Source organism: Rhinolophus sinicus, chromosome 12, assembly GCF_057876585.1.
Source record: "Rhinolophus sinicus isolate RSI-liver-muscle chromosome 12, RSI-T2T, whole genome shotgun sequence".
Classification (NCBI taxonomy): Eukaryota; Metazoa; Chordata; class Mammalia; order Chiroptera; family Rhinolophidae; genus Rhinolophus; species Rhinolophus sinicus.
This window is the reverse complement of record NC_142512.1, coordinates 54765743-54786451: the sequence shown is the minus strand read 5'-3', so window position 1 is coordinate 54786451 and position 20709 is coordinate 54765743. Positions and strand designations below refer to the sequence as shown.

The 20709-nt window shown below is 55.9% G+C and overlaps 1 protein-coding gene across 4 annotated transcripts in view; it reads right to left on the bottom strand.

The window, feature by feature from the left end:
* PGS1 (phosphatidylglycerophosphate synthase 1) overlaps positions 1 to 20092 on the bottom strand; it is a 33570-nt gene extending 13478 nt beyond the window's left edge. Inside the window, exons 1-7 of one of the 4 annotated variants that reach the window (XR_012492365.2) lie at positions 19699 to 19874; positions 10911 to 11100; positions 8467 to 8544; positions 7588 to 7687; positions 6663 to 6852; positions 5424 to 5602; positions 3011 to 3532 (exon numbers count right to left, since the gene is read on the bottom strand). Coding sequence is in view for 3 of the 4 variants with exons in the window: in XM_074320772.2 (XP_074176873.2) it covers positions 3011 to 3532; positions 5424 to 5602; positions 6663 to 6852; positions 7588 to 7687; positions 8467 to 8544; positions 10911 to 11100; positions 19699 to 19832 (1393 nt within the window). In the remaining variant the exon portion in view is untranslated. Of the gene's footprint in view, positions 1 to 3010; positions 3533 to 5423; positions 5603 to 6662; positions 6853 to 7587; positions 7688 to 8466; positions 8545 to 10910; positions 11101 to 15637; positions 15975 to 19698 lie in introns of those variants that run through there. The other 3 variants (XM_074320772.2, XM_074320773.2, XM_019735640.3) reach the window with 3 other exon arrangements.
* Positions 20093 to 20709: the final 617 nt, after the last annotated feature.

Below are 20709 nucleotides of genomic sequence, written 5' to 3'. Positions count from 1 at the left end.
TCTCTCCCCAAGGGATGCAACACCTCCCGCTGCGTCCCCTGCGCGAGGCACGTCACCCTCCTCTCCTGAGTGCGATCCAGTGCTGCCACCCCATTTTACAAACGCTGACCCAGGTCCCTCCACTTCTGCCAAAGGTAAATGTGGGCTGAGAACCAGGCGCCGGGATTCGAGCCTGCTGACTGCCCCCTCCACCGAGTCACACTGGCGCAGGGTCTCCTTCGTATTCTCAACAGGCGTCCTTTGCAAACATCCAGGGGAAAACGAAACAGATGAACCAGGTTGCAGAGGAAGTCTCCTGCACGCGCCTTTAAACAGGGGGAGGCCGCTCTGGCTCTTTGAAGTAACTCAATTGACTAAGATGTGGTATAGATTCAAGTCTGCTAAGAAATCGGCCAGGTGGCAGGCCGGTACTAAGCAAAGTTAGCACATACCAGCTTTCCCGACAACACCCGAAAGACGGAAAATCCTAAAGTCCCCAGAACTTCCTGTCATGGACTGAACTGCCACCCGTGCCTGTTTCTCCCCACCCAGCCTGTCAGCTTCCCGAGGGCAGGGAGCAAGCAGGGCTTCCTGGCATCACCACGCTCACCAGGCCGGCAGCAGGTGCAACACACACTCAGCCCTCAGAGCCTCTCGCTGCCTGACGCCCAGGGATGTGCGGTGCTGACACATGGGACACCATCGGAGGCACAAGAATCCAGAAGCAGCAAACACACTGTCCGGCTCACGTCCCTTGCCCCAGGGCTCATGGGAGCAAGAGGAGCCGAGATCGTCCCAGGCCTGTCCTGCAGGACCTCGGCTAAGGGAAGAGTGGTATCAGCCACTCAGCCTTTGGCAGGAATTTTCCAGGGTCCAAACAGACACCCCAACAGGCACCCCGCCTGTACCCAGCAGGGCCTTGCAGAGAATGGACAGTCAGTAAGTGGTCTACTGCTCCGACCACCGAAACCCATGCCCGTCTGGGCTGCGTCCGACATAGGCTGTGTCTCTTCGAGGTTGCTCTAGGAGAAGTGACCATCAGAAGATAAGCCAGAAAAGGGGGCTGACTTGAGGCCCCCACTATCATCACAGCCATTGAGCAGGCAAGGACCCTAGGCCCTCACTTCAGCACTGAGTGAGCTCTGACCTCAGGTTCCTCACTTTAGGGCGAGGCCCTCTGCTCTCCGCGCACCGCCCCCCACTCCCCACCCCTCTCTCACACACACATGCACAAACACACCCTGGGATTCCTGGCCTTCCCAGTAACCCAGTGCCCCCAGATTGCAGAGCCACACCCGTAGCAGGGCGGGGGGAGGGAGCGCCAGAAGCATGCCAGTCCGGGAAAAGGCGAGACACACTGGAAAAGCCGGTTAGGTGTTTCTGTTTCAACGGTAACTGGGGAGTCACTGCACGTTTATCACTCAGCTTCAGGGAAATAACCCACGGCACAGTCAGAACTGATGAGCTAGGCTGGGCTGGGGGACCCGAGCGACAGGGACCCCTTACTGGCCCAGCCACAGGGCAGATAAGGAGCGAGTGCCGCCTGATGTGCCCCGTGCAGCTCCCCAGGCACACGTCCAGGCACGTGCGTCATCTCCAAAGCTCAAAGCTTCCCTGCTTGTCCAGCAATCTGTCTCCAATACCCCACCCCAGGCACTGCTGCTGTTCTCAGAGGTAACAGCCAATCCTAACGTATTTCTACACCCCTCCATGGGCTGGCCCTACCTGCCCTGAGACATCTGACCTCCAGCCTGGCTTAGCCAGTGACACACGCGAGGATCAGTACAATGGGGTGCTCCCTTCCCACACCAAACAATGCCACCTGCCTGAGCAGGCCCGTGGGGCTCGAGGTAGGCAGCGGGAACCACCCAAGACGTCAGAAGCGTCACCGCTGTAAGAACTACGACAGCGGTTCTGAAGGCATCAGACTCTTCTGGGGAATTTTTGAAAACATCATGTTGGGTTCAATCCCCAGAGAGCTGGTTTCGGGTCTAGGGTGGCCTGGGCTTCAGTATTTCTTATAATGCAGCCTCACATGAAAACCACTGGGTTAAAAAAAAAAAAAAAAAAAAAAAGAGTTCAGCCTGAGGATTCTAAGATGACCTCCAGTCTCACAGCACAGACAAGTGGCCGCGGCCATATGCAGCCGGGATCCCCCGAGACGGGAGGCCGAGGCAACTCCACCCCTCCTCCCTCGCTCAGCTCTTCCGAAAGCATCCAGGACCAGCACAGGAGCCAAACGGGCCTCTGAACACCCAAGAGCAGCCAGAAAAGCCATGTACTTCACTCATGGCTCAGGGGCCCTCTGCACCTTTGGACTAAGTGACCTGGCTGTGCGCTTTGCCTGAGCGTCACACCACCCGAGGCAGGTGCACTCAGCAGCAGGAAGCAGCGGGGACAATCTGCTGCTGAGTGTGCGTTTAAACCTATGCGCCCCCGCCTCAGACCAAACACCTGGGACCACGCCTCCTGTGGGCGACTCAGGTGCCTGAGAGACAGGGCACCACAAACACGCAGCTCAGACGGACCTCTGGAGCGGCACCGCCGACGTGCGTGTTGTAAGGGCACAGCCTCGGTTTTCTAGGCTATAAACCAAGGGCAGTGGTGAGGAAAAGACTAAAAAACCGGGCTGTTTAGTGCCAGACACGACCCTGAAGAATCGCCTCTGTCCCTGAGAGAGGGGCTCGGCCCACACGGGAGAACAATCACGGAACATGAATCACACGCTTCGGGCTCATCTGCAGAGAGCAGCCATGTGCACGTTTTACAAGAGCCACCCCGGTGATGTGAGTTTGTAAGTCTGGGGTGCATAAAGGAGAGACTTCGCACAACTGGAACGCACTGGAACAGGACAAGTGTGAGATGCCCGCGGGGCTGTGGTGAAGACAGAACCAGAGAAGGGGCAGGGCTCTAAGCGGCAGGCACCGGACACCGGGGGCACTAACAGGGGGCCAGGGCTGTGAGGTGTTCCCGCCTCCCCCGCTGCCCAGGCTGCCCGTTGGGGTGTGGCCCTCTGGCCGCTGCCGCCTACCTTTGGCATGAAAGGTCCAGCCCCTGCGGCAGTACTCCTGCAGCCGGACTCGCTCCTGCTGCCCCAGGCTGCACACCTCACTGTAGAACTGTTGCTCAATATGCACGTAGGCGGCCGGGATGGCGCCTGCCACCCCTTTGGCCCCAAAGAAACCATTCACTTCCGGAGAGGCCAGCAGGATCTGGTACTCAGCCCGCGTGCCCAAGACCAGGTCCATGTAGGCCTGCGTCAGGTTGAAGTAGCCAGTGGTGAGGTAAACCTTGGCGCCTCGCTCAGCCTCTGTCAGCAGGGTCTCAGTGACAATCTCATCAATCTGAATCTCAAAGGGCTTCATCTGGACAAGTGGGTAAATCCAGGTGTCCGGGGCGGGCCTCCGGTCCCCAGCAGCCGCTGCATCTTCCTGGGTCAAAAGGGCGTCACTGTGGAAGGTCTGGGCGTGCAGCATCTGCTGGCGGGTCCTGGCTGAGTTGATGACACCCATGACCCTCTCATTGGCGGCCTTGCAGTAAGCAGCCCGGTCACCTACAGGGCAACACGGGAAAGAGGGGTCAAAGAGACAGCAGTCGGGGCTCCGGACACCTGCCCAGCACAGGGAACATGGCACCGACAGGTGATCAGAGGCCACAGTGATCACTGACCTGACACGTTTCTACCAAGCGAAAGGCACAGGCTGCAGGTGAGGCTCCTGTGGCCAAACACCCAGGAAAGGGCCTTGCCGCAAGGACCTGCACTCAGGGGGATGGGGAAAGGCCTTAGCCATTCCGCTTAAACATTTCAGGACAGGCCAGACTAACTGACGGTGACAGAGAGCAGGACCGTGGGCAACTTGGGGAGGGTGACGCGAGGGGGCTCCGGGGGCCATCCTCTCTGAGCACATACACAAACCACACCTGTGACTGCCGCTTGGTGTGCATGTGACACCTCAGTGAGCACATCTACCCAGAGACACCTGTAAGTGTAAGCACACAGGACAGGCAGCCACACACAGCAGGCAGAGACCCCACAGCTGTGAGCGGGAAAACTTCACGTGGGTGGGGACAGTGCAGGAGAGCCCTCCAAGGGCTGCGTGTGAATAGGCAGGCTCGGGTCACACAGACACTGGTGACGAGCAGCCATCCAGACATAGTAAAAAGAATGAAATGACCGTAAATGTTATTAGATGAGAAAGGGCTGAAAATTAATCAGCTAAACACCCAACTCAAGAAGTGAGGGGGAAACAACAGAAAAGACCAAAACACAGTGTAAGAAAGGAAATGCCAAAGAGCAGAAATTAACGAAAAGAACGAAAACAGTACAAGTACGGAGAATATCAACACTGACAAGTTGACTCTCTGAAAAGAGAGACACAACAGCCAGCCTTCAGCAACTGACCAAGACTGAGAGGGAGGAGAGGACGGCCACCAGGGCCTGAGCTGGGAACAGGGCCACACCTGAGTTCCTGTCGGGGCTGGGCTACAGAGCACACAGAAGGAATGGCCTGTGCACGATGCCCCGTGACACCAGCCACCACCAGGGAGAGGGAGGCCACCCTCCACACGCCGCCTCAGGCTCTGTCCCCTGCACCTGGTGCCCAGTCTGTGGAACCGCCCCTGAGCCCAGTCACCCTGCCTCAGCCCTCCCCAGCTGACTTTCCCTCTTCCCTGGACGCGGGACCTTTACTACATGTTCGTGCGTGGCCTATTCAGTTAAAAGGGGGTCAGCCACCGTTTTCCGTATGGGCCAGAGAGTAACCGTTGTAGCTTTGTGAGCCAAGGGGCAGAAGGTAACATGTCATTGCTAGTTCACACAACAAAACAAAACAGATTTCCATAAACTTTTTAATGAGGAATTTCAAAAAACACTGGTGACAGATGCACAGCCTGGCTCTGCGTCCCAGGTGGGGACCTCAGGAGCCCCTCTCCTTAGTGGCCGGAGTTTAACCCCTTCCCCACACTGCTGACACAGTTGCAGATTCCGCAGCAGACCTTCCTGGAGGCCACCAGAAAGTCACAATCACAGGAATCACAGGAACACAAATGCCCCCGGAAACGCTACCTGCCAGGATTTGCCTGTTTCCAATGAACAGAGCTGATGGCTCCTCATTTCACTTTCCAGGCCGGAGGCCACAGAGCCACCGGCCAATGTGTGACAGAGTCTGCGGCCTGAGGAGGGCAGCCATTGAGCAGGCCACTTCCTGTAAGCATGGGCCAGGGTCCTGGCTCGCCCCCAGGCACACAGACTAAAGCCCTGGAAGCCCCGCTCCCACCTTCCCAACGGCTCCCTCAGCGGCCGAGCATGGCTGAAGGCCAGTGAGTCACCTCCGTCTGGCTTCTGCGACAAATGCAGAGTGAGTTTCTACCACCCGAGTCCCCCAAACCCATGGCAAGGCCACCCACCCACATGCTCAGCAGGGCAGCGCAGCCGAGGACCCTACCTTTGTAGGGATGCACCATCCCCTCCACCACGTGCACTGTGTCGTCCCCCTGCAACTGCAGGGAAACGTCCCCCACAGCATCCACCAGCTCCGTGAAGAAGTCCGCAATCTCCGGACAGTCCTGCAAGAACACGTAGCGGTCCTGACGGTTGGTGAAGTAGGAGTCACTCAGGTTGGCCCTGCAGGGAGGAGAAGCAGCTGAGGATGCGGGCAAGCTGGCAGGAGCGGGGGTGGAGGGGTGACCACGCAGGTCAGGGCACAGCCGCAGTGGGAGCCAATTAACCATCACTTACAAGAGACAGGCTAGAGTGGCACTAAGGTGACATACAAGAGTGAAGGCGAAGTCCTGCCCCTCACAGAGCTGACCATCAGCTGAGAAGAGACATGGACACTTACAGAGCCAACTACCATGCGGGGCTAGTCACCAGTGCTCGTTTTAGAGTCAGAAGGACCTGGGTTTCCACCCTGGTTCTGTCTTGTTTTTGCTTTTGCTTTGCTGGCCCTGCCTGATGAAGTCACTTGTCCTCTCTGATCTCTGGCTTCTCGTGTATAAAGCGAGGAACCCACTAGCCAGGGTCGCGGTGAGAAGTGAATGAGGAGCACACATAAGGGGCTTGGCATTGCGGCTAGCACGCAGGAAGTGCTCAATAAACCCGTCGAGCTGGTATTATTTACAACGAAGAAAGTACGGTACGATTTTATTTATTTGCTTTTCTTATGTCCCCACCCTCTACCCCCTCCCCTTGGGTAACCAGCAGCTTATCTGCTGTCTCCGTGGGTGTATTTCTGTTATGTTTTATTTATTCGTTTGTTTTTTTTTAGATTCCTCATATAGGTGAGATCATACAGTACCTGTCTTTCTCTGTCTGACTTACTTCACCCAGCACAATACCCTCTATGCCCACCCGTGTTGTCGCAGATGGAAGAGTTCATTCCTTTTTATGGCTGAGTAATAGTCCGTGGTGTGTATGCACCACTTCTCCTGTATCCATCTGTCTATCGATGGACACCAAGGCTGCGTCCCTATCTCGGCACCCCTGGCTACCTGTTAACAGCCCTTTGAGGGCACCCAGCTGCCAGGCAGACTCAGTGCCGAAGAAGATGAGAGGAAGGCAAGCAGACTGAAACATACAGGCAGGTTCTCGAAGGCTCAAGCAGACGGATTGCCCTTCTCTGTGCTCCGCGGACGTCCATGCTGGAGAATGCTAAGGGAGAGGCTGCCAGCAGGAGGCAACTCACCCGCTCAAGATGACGTTGTTGTCAAAGAGATACGCTTTCATGTGCTGGAGGCCGATGGTCTCGTTGAAGCGCTCCGGGATCAGAAGCCGCAGAACCCCGCGGAGGTTTGGGGTGTGGAAGAGGGAGACTCGGACCTGCTCTGGAAACTTCTGTAACAGTGGGAGCAGCATGGTGCGCGAGTTCTTCCTACCTGAATGCAGCGCAAGCAGAAGAAAGGGGACAGGCAAGTCATACCAGGAAAAGCACCCACACGGGCCCACGTTCACCAGGGCAGCCCGTCCAAACCGGGTCCGCCACCTGGCGCAGGTTCTAGCCGGAGAAGCTCCCGGCCGGCCTCCGTCCTGGACACCCGCCACGTCTCAGGGCCGACAGATGTGGTCGGGCAGTAGACAGTGGCTGTTTTACCCACCAGCATTCATTCGTCCCTACTCTCGGCATTTCCGCACCCCCAGCTCCACAGAGGGAGTGCCGGGCCTGGGCCGGTCAGCACACTTGGGAGCTCCAGTCTGACCATCAGGGATGCACACTCTCCTAGTGGACAAGATGTCATGGTGAGACAGGCCTGGCCGTCAGAGGCCACCACACGGAGCCGGAGATTAAAGCCGGCAGCTAGGATGCAGGGCCAGGAAACAGGTCCTAGTGACACACCTGAACCTCAAATCACCACCGGCCCTGCCCCGCCCGAAGCAGGTCACGGGAGTCAAAACAAGTTTCTTTTTGCCCACGTTGTTTTTAGTTGGGTTTGCAGTCATGTGCTGCAGAAGGAATCCTGACAGATACAGCCCTGGGCCAGCCAGCCAGTCTTCAAGCTCCCCCCACCCTACCCACTCATGCCTGAGGATGGGGAAAGCAAGTGTAATTCCTAAAATAGAGGCTGTGAAAGAGGAAGAATTGGGGGGCCACATGGGGACTGCATCAGACCTACCTCGTGAGCCCCGGGTGAAGTCCAAGAGAATGGACACCTTGAGGTCTGAAGGAAACTTTGCTTGGAGTGAGTTTTCTAGAGTGCTTTCCAGACAATCCACCTACCCAGAAGAGAACCCCGAAAGAACAAAGTATACGATCCGAAAACACGCTCGTGTGTTAAAAATGCATCAGCTTGCCAGCTAATGCCCCACCGTCCTGTGAACACCAGCCTGAATAGCGCTCAGAAGCCAAGGGGCAGAAGCATCCTCATGAGACGGCCTTGGCACGGTGACCCGCAGACGCCACCCGACGCCTGTCTCCAGCCTGGGCCTCACAGGAGCGGGGTCTGTGGGTCAGGTGGGGTGCCCAAGCAGTCTGGACCCTGCCACTCGGGGAGCCACTAGGACACCAGCTCCCACACACATTTCAACAGGTGATCCCCACAGACAAAGGCCAGCCAGTGCCCCACATGTGGGGAGCACCCGGTAAATATTTGTTGAATGAATGAATCCAAGACACAGCCTGCCCACTGGCCATTCTCCATGGGTCAGACATGATAGTCTTCTCCAAGAGAACCAATGTAAAGCCAGTCTTAGCCCACAAGCCATGCAAAATCAGGCAGCAGGCCAGACCTGGCAAGGCCTGTGCTGGCAGGCTAGGGGTCCCTGTGCAGGGTGAGGCAGACACTGGCCAGCAAGGCCAGAAGGCCAGGATGAGAGCTCCCCACACCTCCTCACCGGTCCTCCTGACATACCCCAGGATCTGGGCCACAAGAACAAGAGCTGGCCATGGACGGAGGCCAAAAAAGGGCCACTCTCTGCCGACTAACAGCTGTGCCGCCCTGAGGTTCTATGGTGATTCGCAGCTGCCACCAGGACCACCTCCCCTTAAACCTTACCAGTTCCTGTTCCAAAGGACCTGTCCCCAGGTAGAGGGACGCCATCACGATCCGCCTCTTGGCTACTTTTATCTGCCCCTGAAAGAGAAGAGACAATTCAAAAATTCCCAATCGCCATTTTCGTAGTTCACTGAGAAAACGTAGTGCTTTGACCTTGGAGGCAAACAGCAGGACCCACACTCCTGAGTGAAACACTCCGCCTGAAGTAAAGCATGACGGGCTGCACGTGATACAATGCAGCCGCCAAAGGAAGGGAGGACATCTGTACACACTGACCGAAAGGTCCCCTGTTCCGCTGAGAGACAAGAGCAAATCACTGAACAGAACACAAGTCCCACTGCCGCCCGTCCACACCCTGCACGTGTGTGTGTGCGTGTGCGTGTGCATGTGTGTAGGGCATGCAGAACACACGCCCAGTTGCTGGGAGGTCCCCAGGGGCAGAGCTAGAGCAGGAGAGCAGGAGTGCAAACCTGCACCTACCACACCCCACCTGTGCAGTTGGGGTTTTGTAACAAGCATGTATGTTACTCTTGAAATGCAAACAAACAGGTATCCAGACACATAAACAGAACCTACGAACATTCGAGGAGGGCACACTCCTAACAGTCCGTGTTCTCCCCCAGGCCTATTCCAGCCCCCGGCACAGGGGGGCAACTGACCCCATCCCCCAGGAGGTGGGAAAGGCAGAAAGAACAGCAGCTCTACCCAAGGTCAAGCTCTCGACGGACACACAGGAGAGCAAGGCCTGGTGAGAGAAGGGCAGCAGAGGATGGCCAGGGCCTGCTTTCCTCTCAAGAAGGGACACTGCACCCTCAGCTGCACTGTCCACAAGAGGTAAATACGTGATGAACACACCACTGGGGAAAGGCTTACATACACACAAGGAAAAAACAAAAGAGCTTCCCAAGTTTCCTTTGTCTTGTTATTTATTAAGATGGATGCTTGTGGGCAAAGTGACCATGAAGAAAGAGAAAAGACAAAGGAAAACAACAAATAAGATACAAGCCTGACTGTTTCCTGTGGGACACCAGGTTCACTGGCACAGCTTCGGCTATAGTGACGACATGGGACCAAGCAGAACCAACCCAGCGACGCACCCTCACCCCACGGCATGCAGGCACTCTGTCTGTGCTGGGAACAAACACATCCACTCACTCGGGCAGTGTGTGCCAGGACATTCTGCCCACCACGCAGGTCAGAAGGCAGGAAAAGGCCCCTCGGCCTCCTCCCGCCCTCCACAGCCCAGCCCACCCCGGGCAGGTTCCCAGCGGAGCCGGCCTCCCGGCCAGGAGAGCAGCACGTGCAGCCTGTCATTCACCCGCGGTTGCTGAGGACACTAAAGAAGAACCTCCTCTGAAAACCGTGTTTCTTCAGGCCAAGCAGAGAAGCAAAGAGGAGCCAAGAACAAACAGCGTTGGCATGGATTCCACACAAACAAGGACGCACGGGACCAACGAGCCGGGCAGGGAATGAGGGAGGGCAGAGTCCACACGTGCACGTGCGCTCCCCACGCGTCCCGGACGGAGCCAGGCGGGTCTATAGAACAACAGGGACAAGCCGGGAAAACGAGCAAGTGTTCACACGAACTAGAGTCCGTTCAGCAGAGAAATGAATCTCCACTGGTTTCCTGTAATTTCCCGGCATTTTGCCGGTCTGACCTCACCACACCAAATCCTAACTGAATCTGAACTCTGAGAGTTCATGTTAATAAAAATTAATTGGCGTTGAATTACTTCATTCCAATTAGCAGTTTGACTACAAATAAACCGGACACGTCACAGACACCTGAGAGATGAACTGAAAGCTGAACCCCCCCCACCATGCAGTTTAGCATGTCTACCAGGAAAGAGAGGCACCAACGTCAAGGTCACAGATGAGAACCAGGATAATAAGGCCCAAAACCAGATGTCCAAATTTTCAGGTTATCTGTAAAAGCCTCTGCTGAGCAAGAGGCTTCCGGCCACTTCCTACATATCAAATCCCATCTGTGGGTCATCTGGGTCCTCACTTCCTATACATGACGTCTGCCAAGATGACGCTACTAGATTTGGAGCGGTTTCCAGGGGTAGAGGCCTAGCGTGCCCTGACGAGAAGCAGGTTCATTCCTTCCAGACGTCTGGAGCGGTGACATGCCGTGTGGCCCACGCCCCCTCACCAGCCTCCCTCCCAGTGGGTTACAGCACAGCACGGAGGGAACGACCTGCCGTAAGATGAGAACCCAGGTCCTACCCCCACCGCCCCACGCTCGGGGCTACGCTACCTCCGCCACTCCAGGGAGCTTCTGATCATGGTTCGACCCAGCCATGTGTGAAGCTGAAACCCACCAGGCAGAACCCACAGGAGTACGCTGAGCAGCCATGCACACCTTCCAGAACCGAAGGCGGTGCTTCTGCCCAGGCCTGTAACTCAAACGTCCATCACTCTCTCTCGCAGATGTGACTTACCTTCATGAGCTCAAAAAACTCTGTGGGGGAAGACAGCACCCTGACATGAGAACTGGAGACTCCAAACTCTGGAACCAGGTTTCTGATCCACTGGAACCTGTGCACGCCCTCTGGACACAGGCAGCAAGGAGGGGAGGTGACCTGGGGGACAGCTGGGGACAGCAAAGGAGCCAACAACAGCCATGGTGACCTGGTCAAAGAGACATGCACAGGGTCATACTTCTCACATACTTCCTCAGAAGTCTGTTACTGGGGAAGCGGGGAATTTTCTTTTTTGGCCCATTTCACATTTTCTAGACCATTTTAAATGAGCCCAATTCAAACGCTGCAAAAAGGTTTTTCCTGCAGCCCCTATTGGCCAAGCAAGTTGAGAAGTGCTGACACCTGTGGATAAACCCCAAACGTGAACTGCAAACAACCCCGGATTTGCAGCAGCAACAAACAAACTCACAGAAACCACTGCGTGTTAACACTGCCCCTAACAAGCCCATCTCTGGGGAGCCCCCGAAGGCCCCCTAGATCAAGGGCAAGTGTGGTGTAAGCCTGGTGACTGCACCCCAGACCCCCAGCTGTATGACTGATGAGATAAACAGGGCTAGGGAAGGACCCCCCAAAACATTACGTTTCCTCTTTAATACTCAGATGTGAAAAGAAAAGCTGGAACAGGAAGTGGGGGAAGAGAAGGTCATCTCAAGAGGTGCCAGTGGTGACGACTGCCCTTCCCCGCTGGACACATCCTCCTCGGGGGTCACCCCCATCTCTGGCCAGCGCTGGACAACCACATGAAGCTGCACCCTGGCCCTGCCGTCCAGCCAAGGCTGGGACCACAGCACACGCGGCTCCAGGGCCTGAGAACTGGAACACCTGCCGGGGGGCGGGGGGGGGGGGGGGCAGAGCCCCACACAGACCCGGCCCTGATCTGAATTCCTACAAACGGCAGCAGGAAAACCCTGCCTGCCGTGCCACGGCCTCAAGAGGGACTCTGGGGAAAAGGTGCTTAAACACCCCAAGGCCTGCAAGGCCACAAATATTCCAGGAAGATGATGTCATTGACTTGTCTCATGATAAAGCCCTGAATCTTCCCAGGCTCTGGATGGGCCTCCACAGCTGCCAGACGGTTCCCAGCTGTGCTTCCCAGAAAGTCCACCGGTCTGTCATGGCCGATTCATCGCCAAGAAAACGTTAGTCAGCGGTGGAAGGTACCGCTCCCTGGGCCCTGGGGAGTCGGGGCCTTGCCGTGGGCCTGAGGGCAGAGCGGCTGTCCTCCCCACGGCATCTAACGGGGGGGTGGTGACCACACCTTGCTAAGTTTCTCTGGCTCCCCGACACTGAGAGGCAGCTTCAAACGAAAGGCTTAGACACTGCACAAGGGATGGCTGCCTTAGTTTCCCAAACCTGCTGTGCTCAAGGCTAACTTCCAGGGGAGAGGGGAGACCCTCAGTCCAATGGAAAGCCACGAGGCAGTGGGGAGGCTGCACACTGACCCATCCATTCGATGCCCCACAGGGGGCCTCACGTCTAACAGTCATGAACTAAACACAGCGAGTCAAGGTGGAAACCCCACAGCAGTGTCAGATCAACTTATCTCCCAGCCTCGCAGCACTTACTGTACCACCTCTCAGGCCATAACAAAGAACCGGGGCGTCACCTGCCACCCCAGGCCATGCAGCCAGTCCCCACTCACTCCTCATAAGGGCCAAGAGGCTCAGTCCCCGAAAAAGAGGATGAGCAAACACCTCCTTGGCACACGCACCTGGGAGAGGGCGAGTGCCAGCCTGGGCCTCCGGCCAAGTTACCACGTGAGCACCTGACGCCATGGACAGCGCAAATGAAGGACCGGGCACAGCCCCACCTCCCACAAACCTGGTGGCAAACAAGCTTACACACCTGAAATTATCTGAGAACAAAAGTGCTCAAATTAATTAGATAAAGGTCAAAATACACAGCACGTGGGCTTCGAGTGATCAAAAAGGGGGCTGGTGACACCTGAGCTACTGGGGAGGCTTGGTGACACCCTGCCATCAAATGGGCTTTGAAAACCTGGTAAGCTCCACACAGGGAAGGGGGCACTCCAGATAAGGCAGAGGTGTGGGCAGGAAGTGGCCAAGGCCACCATCGCCAGGAGGGCCCAAGAGGGTCTCTACAGGCAGCTGAGGAGTGGACAAAGGTATCAGGTCCATGGCCACCTCTGTCCCTCCGGGGAGAGGGGTGCTCTGGCAGGCTAGGGCGGGATGGGCTCAGGTGTCCCGGGCCTCCATGGGCAGGTGGGCAGGGCTCGCCCCTCCCCTGCCAGGCAGACACCTCCCCCAGGAAGCTCCACCAGGGCCTCTGCTGAGGGCTTTTCCACACAGGCTTCCTGTGTAACCTGCAAGCTGACGCGTTCATTTCTGTTAGAGAGGAGCAGGGGCTGAAAGCCAACTCGATTTCAGGGACTCACTGTGAAGAGACCCAACCCTCTGTGGCAACTGCATGTACCAAAGAGGAAGGTGCTTTGGAAGGGAGCAAAGGCCCCCCCAGTGGCAGCACAGATGGGTACCACAGCTAGCCTGGCGACACTGGCACCTGACTGAAGGCGCCTCCACGGGCACCACAGCCCATGCGCCCTGATCGCCCACAGCGGCTTCTCCAGAGTCTGCTTGGGACCCACGTTCTTCCTCCCGCCTCCGCTGGCACCCCGTGGGGGTTAGTTCCCGCTTTCCACAAGGCAACCCCTGGGTATTTCCTCAGAAAAGGTTCCCCTGTGCTCACAGCAGCTCCTCGGCACATGAACCCGGGCCCCTCCACCAGGACGCCCCTCACTGCAGGAAGGGCTCCTAGGAAACCTCTCCCAGGTCAGAAACGTCACCCCCGAGCTCTGAGGAGGCAGGGAGCTGGGCTCATTCTGCCAGAAACGCAGAGCCACGTCACACCCACAGCAGAGAACTAAACACACGATTTCCACGTTGGCCCAGGCTCCCCGCCTCATCCTGGTCTGGATGCCACCCAGCCCATGTCTAGTTACGACAGGAGGTGGCGGCGCTGCTGGCCCGGCCTCTCTGAAGCCCACTCGGCCCTCAGGTGGGCACATCAGGTACTTTTACAGAACAGGGCTAGGGCCAGAGCAGGGGGGGCGCCCAGAGCAAGGGGAGGTGCCCAGAGCAGGGGGGGCGCCCAGAGCAGGGGGGCGCCCAGAGCAGGGGGGGGGCGCCCAGAGCAGGGGGGGCGCCCAGAGCAGGGGGGGGCACCCAGAGCAGGGGGGGCGCCCAGAGCAGGGGGGGCGCCCAGAGCAGGGAGGCGCCCAGCATTCAAACTCAGGCAAACCCAACTACTGCCCAACCGCCCTCAGCTGGTGGCAGAGGCAACAAGAGCCACCAAACCAACCAGGCAAACCGACCTCAGCCTGCAGGTCCGAGTGAAATGGGCTGGCGTCCTCTAGAAAGGGCGGGACATGGGACTCTGGTGAAGGTTCAGCCCCAGTGGGGGGAGGGGGGGTGTTAAGGGCTCCCTGAGCTGGGCAGGGACTAAGCACTGAGGCCCCTTCCTCCCCCCAGAGAGGGGAGTGGGGGAGAGGATGGAAGGCCGGTAGGGGGCCTGTGGGGACACAGTGAGTATGAAGGCTGGGGGCGTGCAGGGAGGGCGGGTTCTGCCCACCATCTGAGGGACCCCATCGGAACCGCTTGACTGAGGACTATGCACTGACACTCGTCCCAAGCCCTGGGCTGGAGGCCGCACAGTGACGCCTGCGGCCCACCCACCCCCTCCTGAGAGGCCTGGGGAGGCCGGGGGCTTGAGTGCAGAATAACCAGCCAAACTGCCAGTGAGAGCAGCGTGGGGCACACCTCCCTACAGGGGAGCCTGGCGGACACAGAAGGCACTGCTCCTTTCCGTGGAACATAGCAGTTGTCCGTTTCACCAAACTGTTTGAAGCGGCCCATGCTCCATGGAGAAGAACGGCCACACCTTGCGTTTCTCCTTTGTCTGGATGTGCAGCAACGGGCCTGAAGGAGCCACCCAGCCCCTTCGCGGTCAGCGCAGAGATGCCAACAAAAAAAGGCCAACATTGGAGAGCTGAACCTAGGGCTCCAGCCCCTCCAGTGCCCGAGGACGCAGGACTGCCTCCCCTGGGGCCGCGGCAGTGTCACCCACGATGGGACACAAGGAAGCAGGCCAACCTCCTAGGGATTTCTCCCTCGGCTATGCGGGGCTTGGTCCCCAGACACGAACCACACGTCCACGACGGACAGGGTAGGGGTTGGAGTCTCTGTCCGGAACACGGGCATTTGTGAAGCATCCCTCACTGCAGCTCACAGCCATGGTCTAAAGCTTCCTGAGCCCTTCTGGAACTATAAGATAAGATTTGTGGGACAAACGCTGCGGCTTGGGTCCCATCCAAATCCACACACAATGACCTAAAAAGTCTTGACGTTTTTAAAAGAAACTGAGCTCTCTGGATTGCCACATTTTCAGAAACTACTTTTTAAGAAAAACCTACCCTCCCCCCTCAGTCATACACATTTAAACGTGAAAAAAAAAAAGTTAACTAATGAGAAAAGTGCAACAGTCATAACACTTCCTGAGAAAGGCTCAAGAAACTACACGAAGGTACCATACTTCCTGCAAGCCTGGCAGCAGGCAGCCCTTCCTGACTAACGCAAGACCTACCCCCGCCCCCCCGTCAGGGAAATGAGTGTGGATTCCCGTAGGTCACAACAGAACACGGCCCGCTGAACCCCCACAAGAAGTCCGACCTGAGAGACCGGGCTGCCAGCATTTGGCTTCATGCTGACCAGAGGACTCTCCTCTCAACTTGTCCAAAAGGAAGTCGACCACATTGAGGGGCCTGGAATCTGAAATGTACTTACAACCACACCTCGGGCGGCCAGTGCCTGATGACAAGCAGTCACGTGTTCTACTAATCCAACTGGCTCCCCCCAGCCTGACTTCCCAGCAGCCTTGGAAATGACTTGCTTACATCAATCAGATCACATGCTTACCAGGGGTCATCTATCAGAACACTTTAATCCCAGGCTAGTTTCTATCTATGTACCAACACACAACTGACTTATTTTAACTCCCAGCAAGATCAAATTTGAATTATTTGGGGAAGTCATGCTTCGATTCGAAATATCCCCCTCCCACCCTTCTGCTGCTGCTCTAATAAACCAAGAGATGGGTCTACTGAGCTCTGAGTAGGGACGACTGGGTCCCCGGCATCAAGTTCAAAGAAAAAGTAATTCCTGGCAGTCTGGTGGTCCTTCTGCGCAGAACTGCTACCAAGTTGAACAAGAGTATGGTGACCTGCCATCATAACATAAGAAAATCTAATTGAAAGAACAGTCTCAAATATATGGTGATGGAAGGAGAACTGACTCTGGGTGGTGAACACACAATGGGATTTATAGATGATGTAATACAGAATTGTACACCTGAAATCTATGTAATTTTACTAACAATTGTCACCCCAATAAATTAAAAAAAAAAAAAGAACAGTCTGCTAATTATGTTTCCCTCTTATAACTCAGGGAAGCTAAGGCCCCTCCTCCAACACACACACACACCTCCCCTAGAATAGGACTTCAGTTTCAAAAACAAAGACTTTACTGCACATATAGCTCAAATTGAAAATAATGTGTGTGTTTTAAAGGAGGCCACAGAGAAAATATTTCCTTGTATGGCAGGCAAGTTCAAGATTATGAACTAACGCCCTTTTGACACATTTCCCACTAGGTCTCATCTACTCCAAACAAGTCAGTTCTGTGTGGTCTGATGACTGCAGAAAACAATCTGAAGTGTTTGTCTCCCTCTCCTGAGCTCCAGCTCTGCCAGTCAACTGAACGCTGAACACCGCCAGCTGGACACACCTGGATATGACGTGACTAACAGGCACCAAACTCGCCTCATCAATAGCCCACACACCTGGTCCTTTCTACTCCCCGTCTTAGTGAAGCATGCCACCGTCCATGCAGCCCCGAGTCAGAGACCTCACCTACCTTCTCAGCACTCGCCCTACACAAGCCCCCGTCGGAGCTGATTCGAAGGCCACGCTCTCTTCTTTTCCCACTGTCCCTGACCTCATGTAAGCCCCACCATCTCAGGCCTAGACCTTTATCACAAGACACCACACAGAATCTCAGAGCTTGCCCCCCCAGGTCTTGGCCCAGGGGACTGGCTGGCTGACTTACAGCTCTCTTCCCTCCCCTCCCTTCCCTACTCAGTATCCTCATCAGGTCCTGGAAATGGTTTGAGTACCGGTGGAAGCTCAGAACTGCATTCTGCTGCTGCTACGGTCACCAGCCCACATCACTCACTATCTTCCTCGGACACCCACGCCCCCATTCTTCACCCAGCCTACTCCAAAGCATAACGCTGAGACCACCTCCATCAGGAAGCCTTCTGTGACTTCCCAGTGTACCCCTCAGGTCCTGCCACGGCCCTTTCTCCCTCACTTCACTATTATTGTTCCTTAGGGTCTGAGCATTGTGTGGCTTACCTCTGTTTCCTAGGCACCTAGCACAGCATCACAGTACTCTGTCTAAGCTGAATAAACGAGTCCAACAGTCCATAATGAAGAGTCAGACACCTGCTACCGCGCTTCCCCAAAAACCAGACCTCGTCTGACCATCAACTCTAATGCGTCTTTGGGAGCAAAAATTAACATAAGACCCGGTCTTCTATTATAAGACCGGGTCTTATACTATAGTAAAATAAGACCGGGTCTTATGTTAATTTTTGCTCCAAAAGATGCATTAGAGCTGATTGTCTGGCTAGGTCTTATTTTCCGGGAAACACGGTAAAAGAAAACAACAGTATTTCTGGATCACTAATTAGAAATAACTTTAACTAGAGTTCTCTGTCACTATGGCTGTCTCTATTACTAAAAGGAAACCACTGCAGTAAGAGAACCGTTCCCTCTCACCACTGCTCTTACTAGCCACGAGGATTCACCAGGCACTCCAACAGTTGAGTCAGACTGGCAACCTGAGATCTAAAATGATTTAAGTTCATGACTACACAGAACTATCAATGAATCAACGATCAGAGTTACAAGAAACCACATCATTCTGGGAATGAGGAATTGGGGGGTGCAACCGAACAACAGAGGAGAAACGAAAGCCAGCAGCCATGGGTGAGTGGCCAGAGACATGAGTAACCCCAAACACCAAGGCCACAGAGAATCGGAAAAAAAATCTGCAAACTGAAAGTCAGAAACCTACGGTACTGCGACAATACTGGTCAAAGTATAGGCATTATTTCCAATTTCTAACGTGTGCTTCTGTGTTTGTGATTTAACTGAGTTTCTGGTTTAAGTGTTGACCTAGAAAAACAATTCTCTCTCTCTGCTCAAACAAAAAGACATATGGAGCCACACAAGCAGGCTGCGTCCCTTGATACTATTTACAAAAAGGACATTGGAAAAAGCCAATTTAGACTATTCCCACCAACACAATACCCGCCCCCACCCCACCCCACCAAAAAAACCACTCAAGATTAATGCCTTTTTAAAAAGAATTCGTGGAGATTGCCCAACATCCATTAGTAATCAATTCCAAAGTTAAACAACGATGAATAAGGAAGTGTTTTTTCGTATGGGTTACATACATACAAGGAAATGACAAAATTGCCTAAACATCTCATCTTCGAGGAGCGAACATTTCTTGAAACTTTAAACTAAATTTCTCGGTAATTTGATGCCAGGACGCAGAAGTCATCTGATTTCACTACCCACTGGAATGGACAGGTCTTTGCTAAGAACCAATGACAGAAAACTGAGGGGCCACTTCTTCCCCACCCCTACTCTTACTGGGTTCCCTGATGTGAATCTTAAAAGCCTTTCTGATCAGTAGGCTTCCAAGAGTTGCATCCTGATTCTACCACCTAAAAGTTCCCCTAAATCAAACTTTGTTGCTGAAAATCTTTCACAATCACCCAATATGAAGCAAGTTCCGTTCCATACTTAGAATCAGCGCACATGACTAGACCACAGATCTGGTACCAAAGGCCAGGACGTCAAATGTCACCCAGGTAGCACACATCAAAATCTCAGACAACGCAAACTCGACTAAAGGATGCAATTAAGACCTTTTTCTTTTTTTTTTTTTTAAGGATCAAGTATAAGGCTCCCATCTAATACTAAAACTGTTTGCACACAAGGGAACGTGTCTTTAACCTTAGCAGTAGCAGCAGGCCTCTCAGGTCAGCGTGTTCTTGGCCAACGTGTACTTGAAAGACCACGGCCTGAACAAACCGCTTCAAAGCCTACTTCACCATTTACATAACCCACTTCAGTACTTTTCCAGAACACGGGCGCCTTGAAAAGCGTCGAAGGGGGTTCGAGTGGTCCCTCTGCGCTTGCGTGAGTGTCACTGAGGGTCCGATTGCTTCACAGCCTCTCTCGCAGGATGTGACCAGCGCTGCGTGCACAGATGCCCCGCAGGGCTGATTCATGCCCGCCAAGGCCCCTCACAGCCACGTTTACACGGAACAGACCCCTCGGAGCCCAAACAGTGTCTCTGGCGACAAGACTCTCCAACACTCACACCCTGAGGCCACCGCACCGCGCGCACTCAGCCCCCTCCCCGAGTGCGCACAGACCCTCGGGTCCCGCGTAGGCGGCCAGTGGCCGGGCACCGCGCAGGGCAAGCAGGGCAAGCAGGGCGGGCCTGCCGACCGTCGGCCACCGGCCGCCCCCTCCCCGGGGGAGGCAGGGAAGTGGGGGGCCTGCTGGGGCGCAGGCACCGGGCGGCGCACGGGGGGCGCGTGGGCTGGCGCGGGGCGGGCCGGCCGCGGGCAGCCCCGCCGCCCCTCTCACCTCCTGCGCCGGCGGTCCCGGTTCCTGCCGAAGCGGTCGGACAGGCGGCCCAGGAGCGCGGCCAGCCCGGGCCGGCCCGGCAGGAGGCCTAGCAGCCGCCTCCAGAACACCGGCCCCGCAGCCGCCGCCGCCATGGAGACTCCCCGCTTCCGCTTCCGGCGCGAAACAACTTTATTGACAACCGCGTGCGGGGACACGGGGCGGCGCGCACGCGTGCGAACCGCGGCGGGATGGCGGCCCCACCCCCAGCCTCGGTTTCCCCTCTGGGGGCGCGGCGGGGGCGGGGGTGGGCGCAGGTGTGCTGCGCGGCGCGGCCCGGGGGGCCCCGAACGCCGGAACCGCGCCCCTCGCCCACTCGGCAGCGTGGTCAGTGGGGCGGTGCTTCGCAGACCCCACGATGGAGTTCGGGCTGGACCTGCTAGGCCGAGGCACCGCCCCCAAGGTGTGCGTGCGATTTGTGCCAAGCTGAGTTACCGCTGCCTCACTCGCGCGCGCAAAGTCCCCAGCGAGGAGGCGAAGCCACCTGCACCTCGCCAGCCCCGCGCCCTGCAGCTGCATCGCGCGGAACAGCCCAGACAGTGTTTGTGCAGGGAACGAGGACTCCTGCGTCCTTCCGATGCGCCCGGACACACAGGCTGTCTGTCGCCGGCCCCCGCAATGTGCGGTACTGTGGCCAAGAAGCTGACGGAGCTCATCCATAGAGCCAGGAACTTTCTGTAGCTGATTTTACAAAGGAAAACGTGGCAGTATGCGGACGGGCAGGAGAGGTAGCTCGCTGACCTGCAACATGCGGCTCCTTGGGGGACCTACGTGGGCTGGGACTTGGAAACTGGGAAAGCTGTAGGAGACAATCGTTTCTTATTTATTCCGGGTTGGGGCGGGTGGGGGGGAGGGGGGCGTGGGGAGGGGGAGGTTAAAAGGATATGAACACACTGGATACAAAACATTCCGAAATCCACTTCCACCAAATTAACCGAAGCAAATCAACTACACGTTCCTTACAGGAATGTT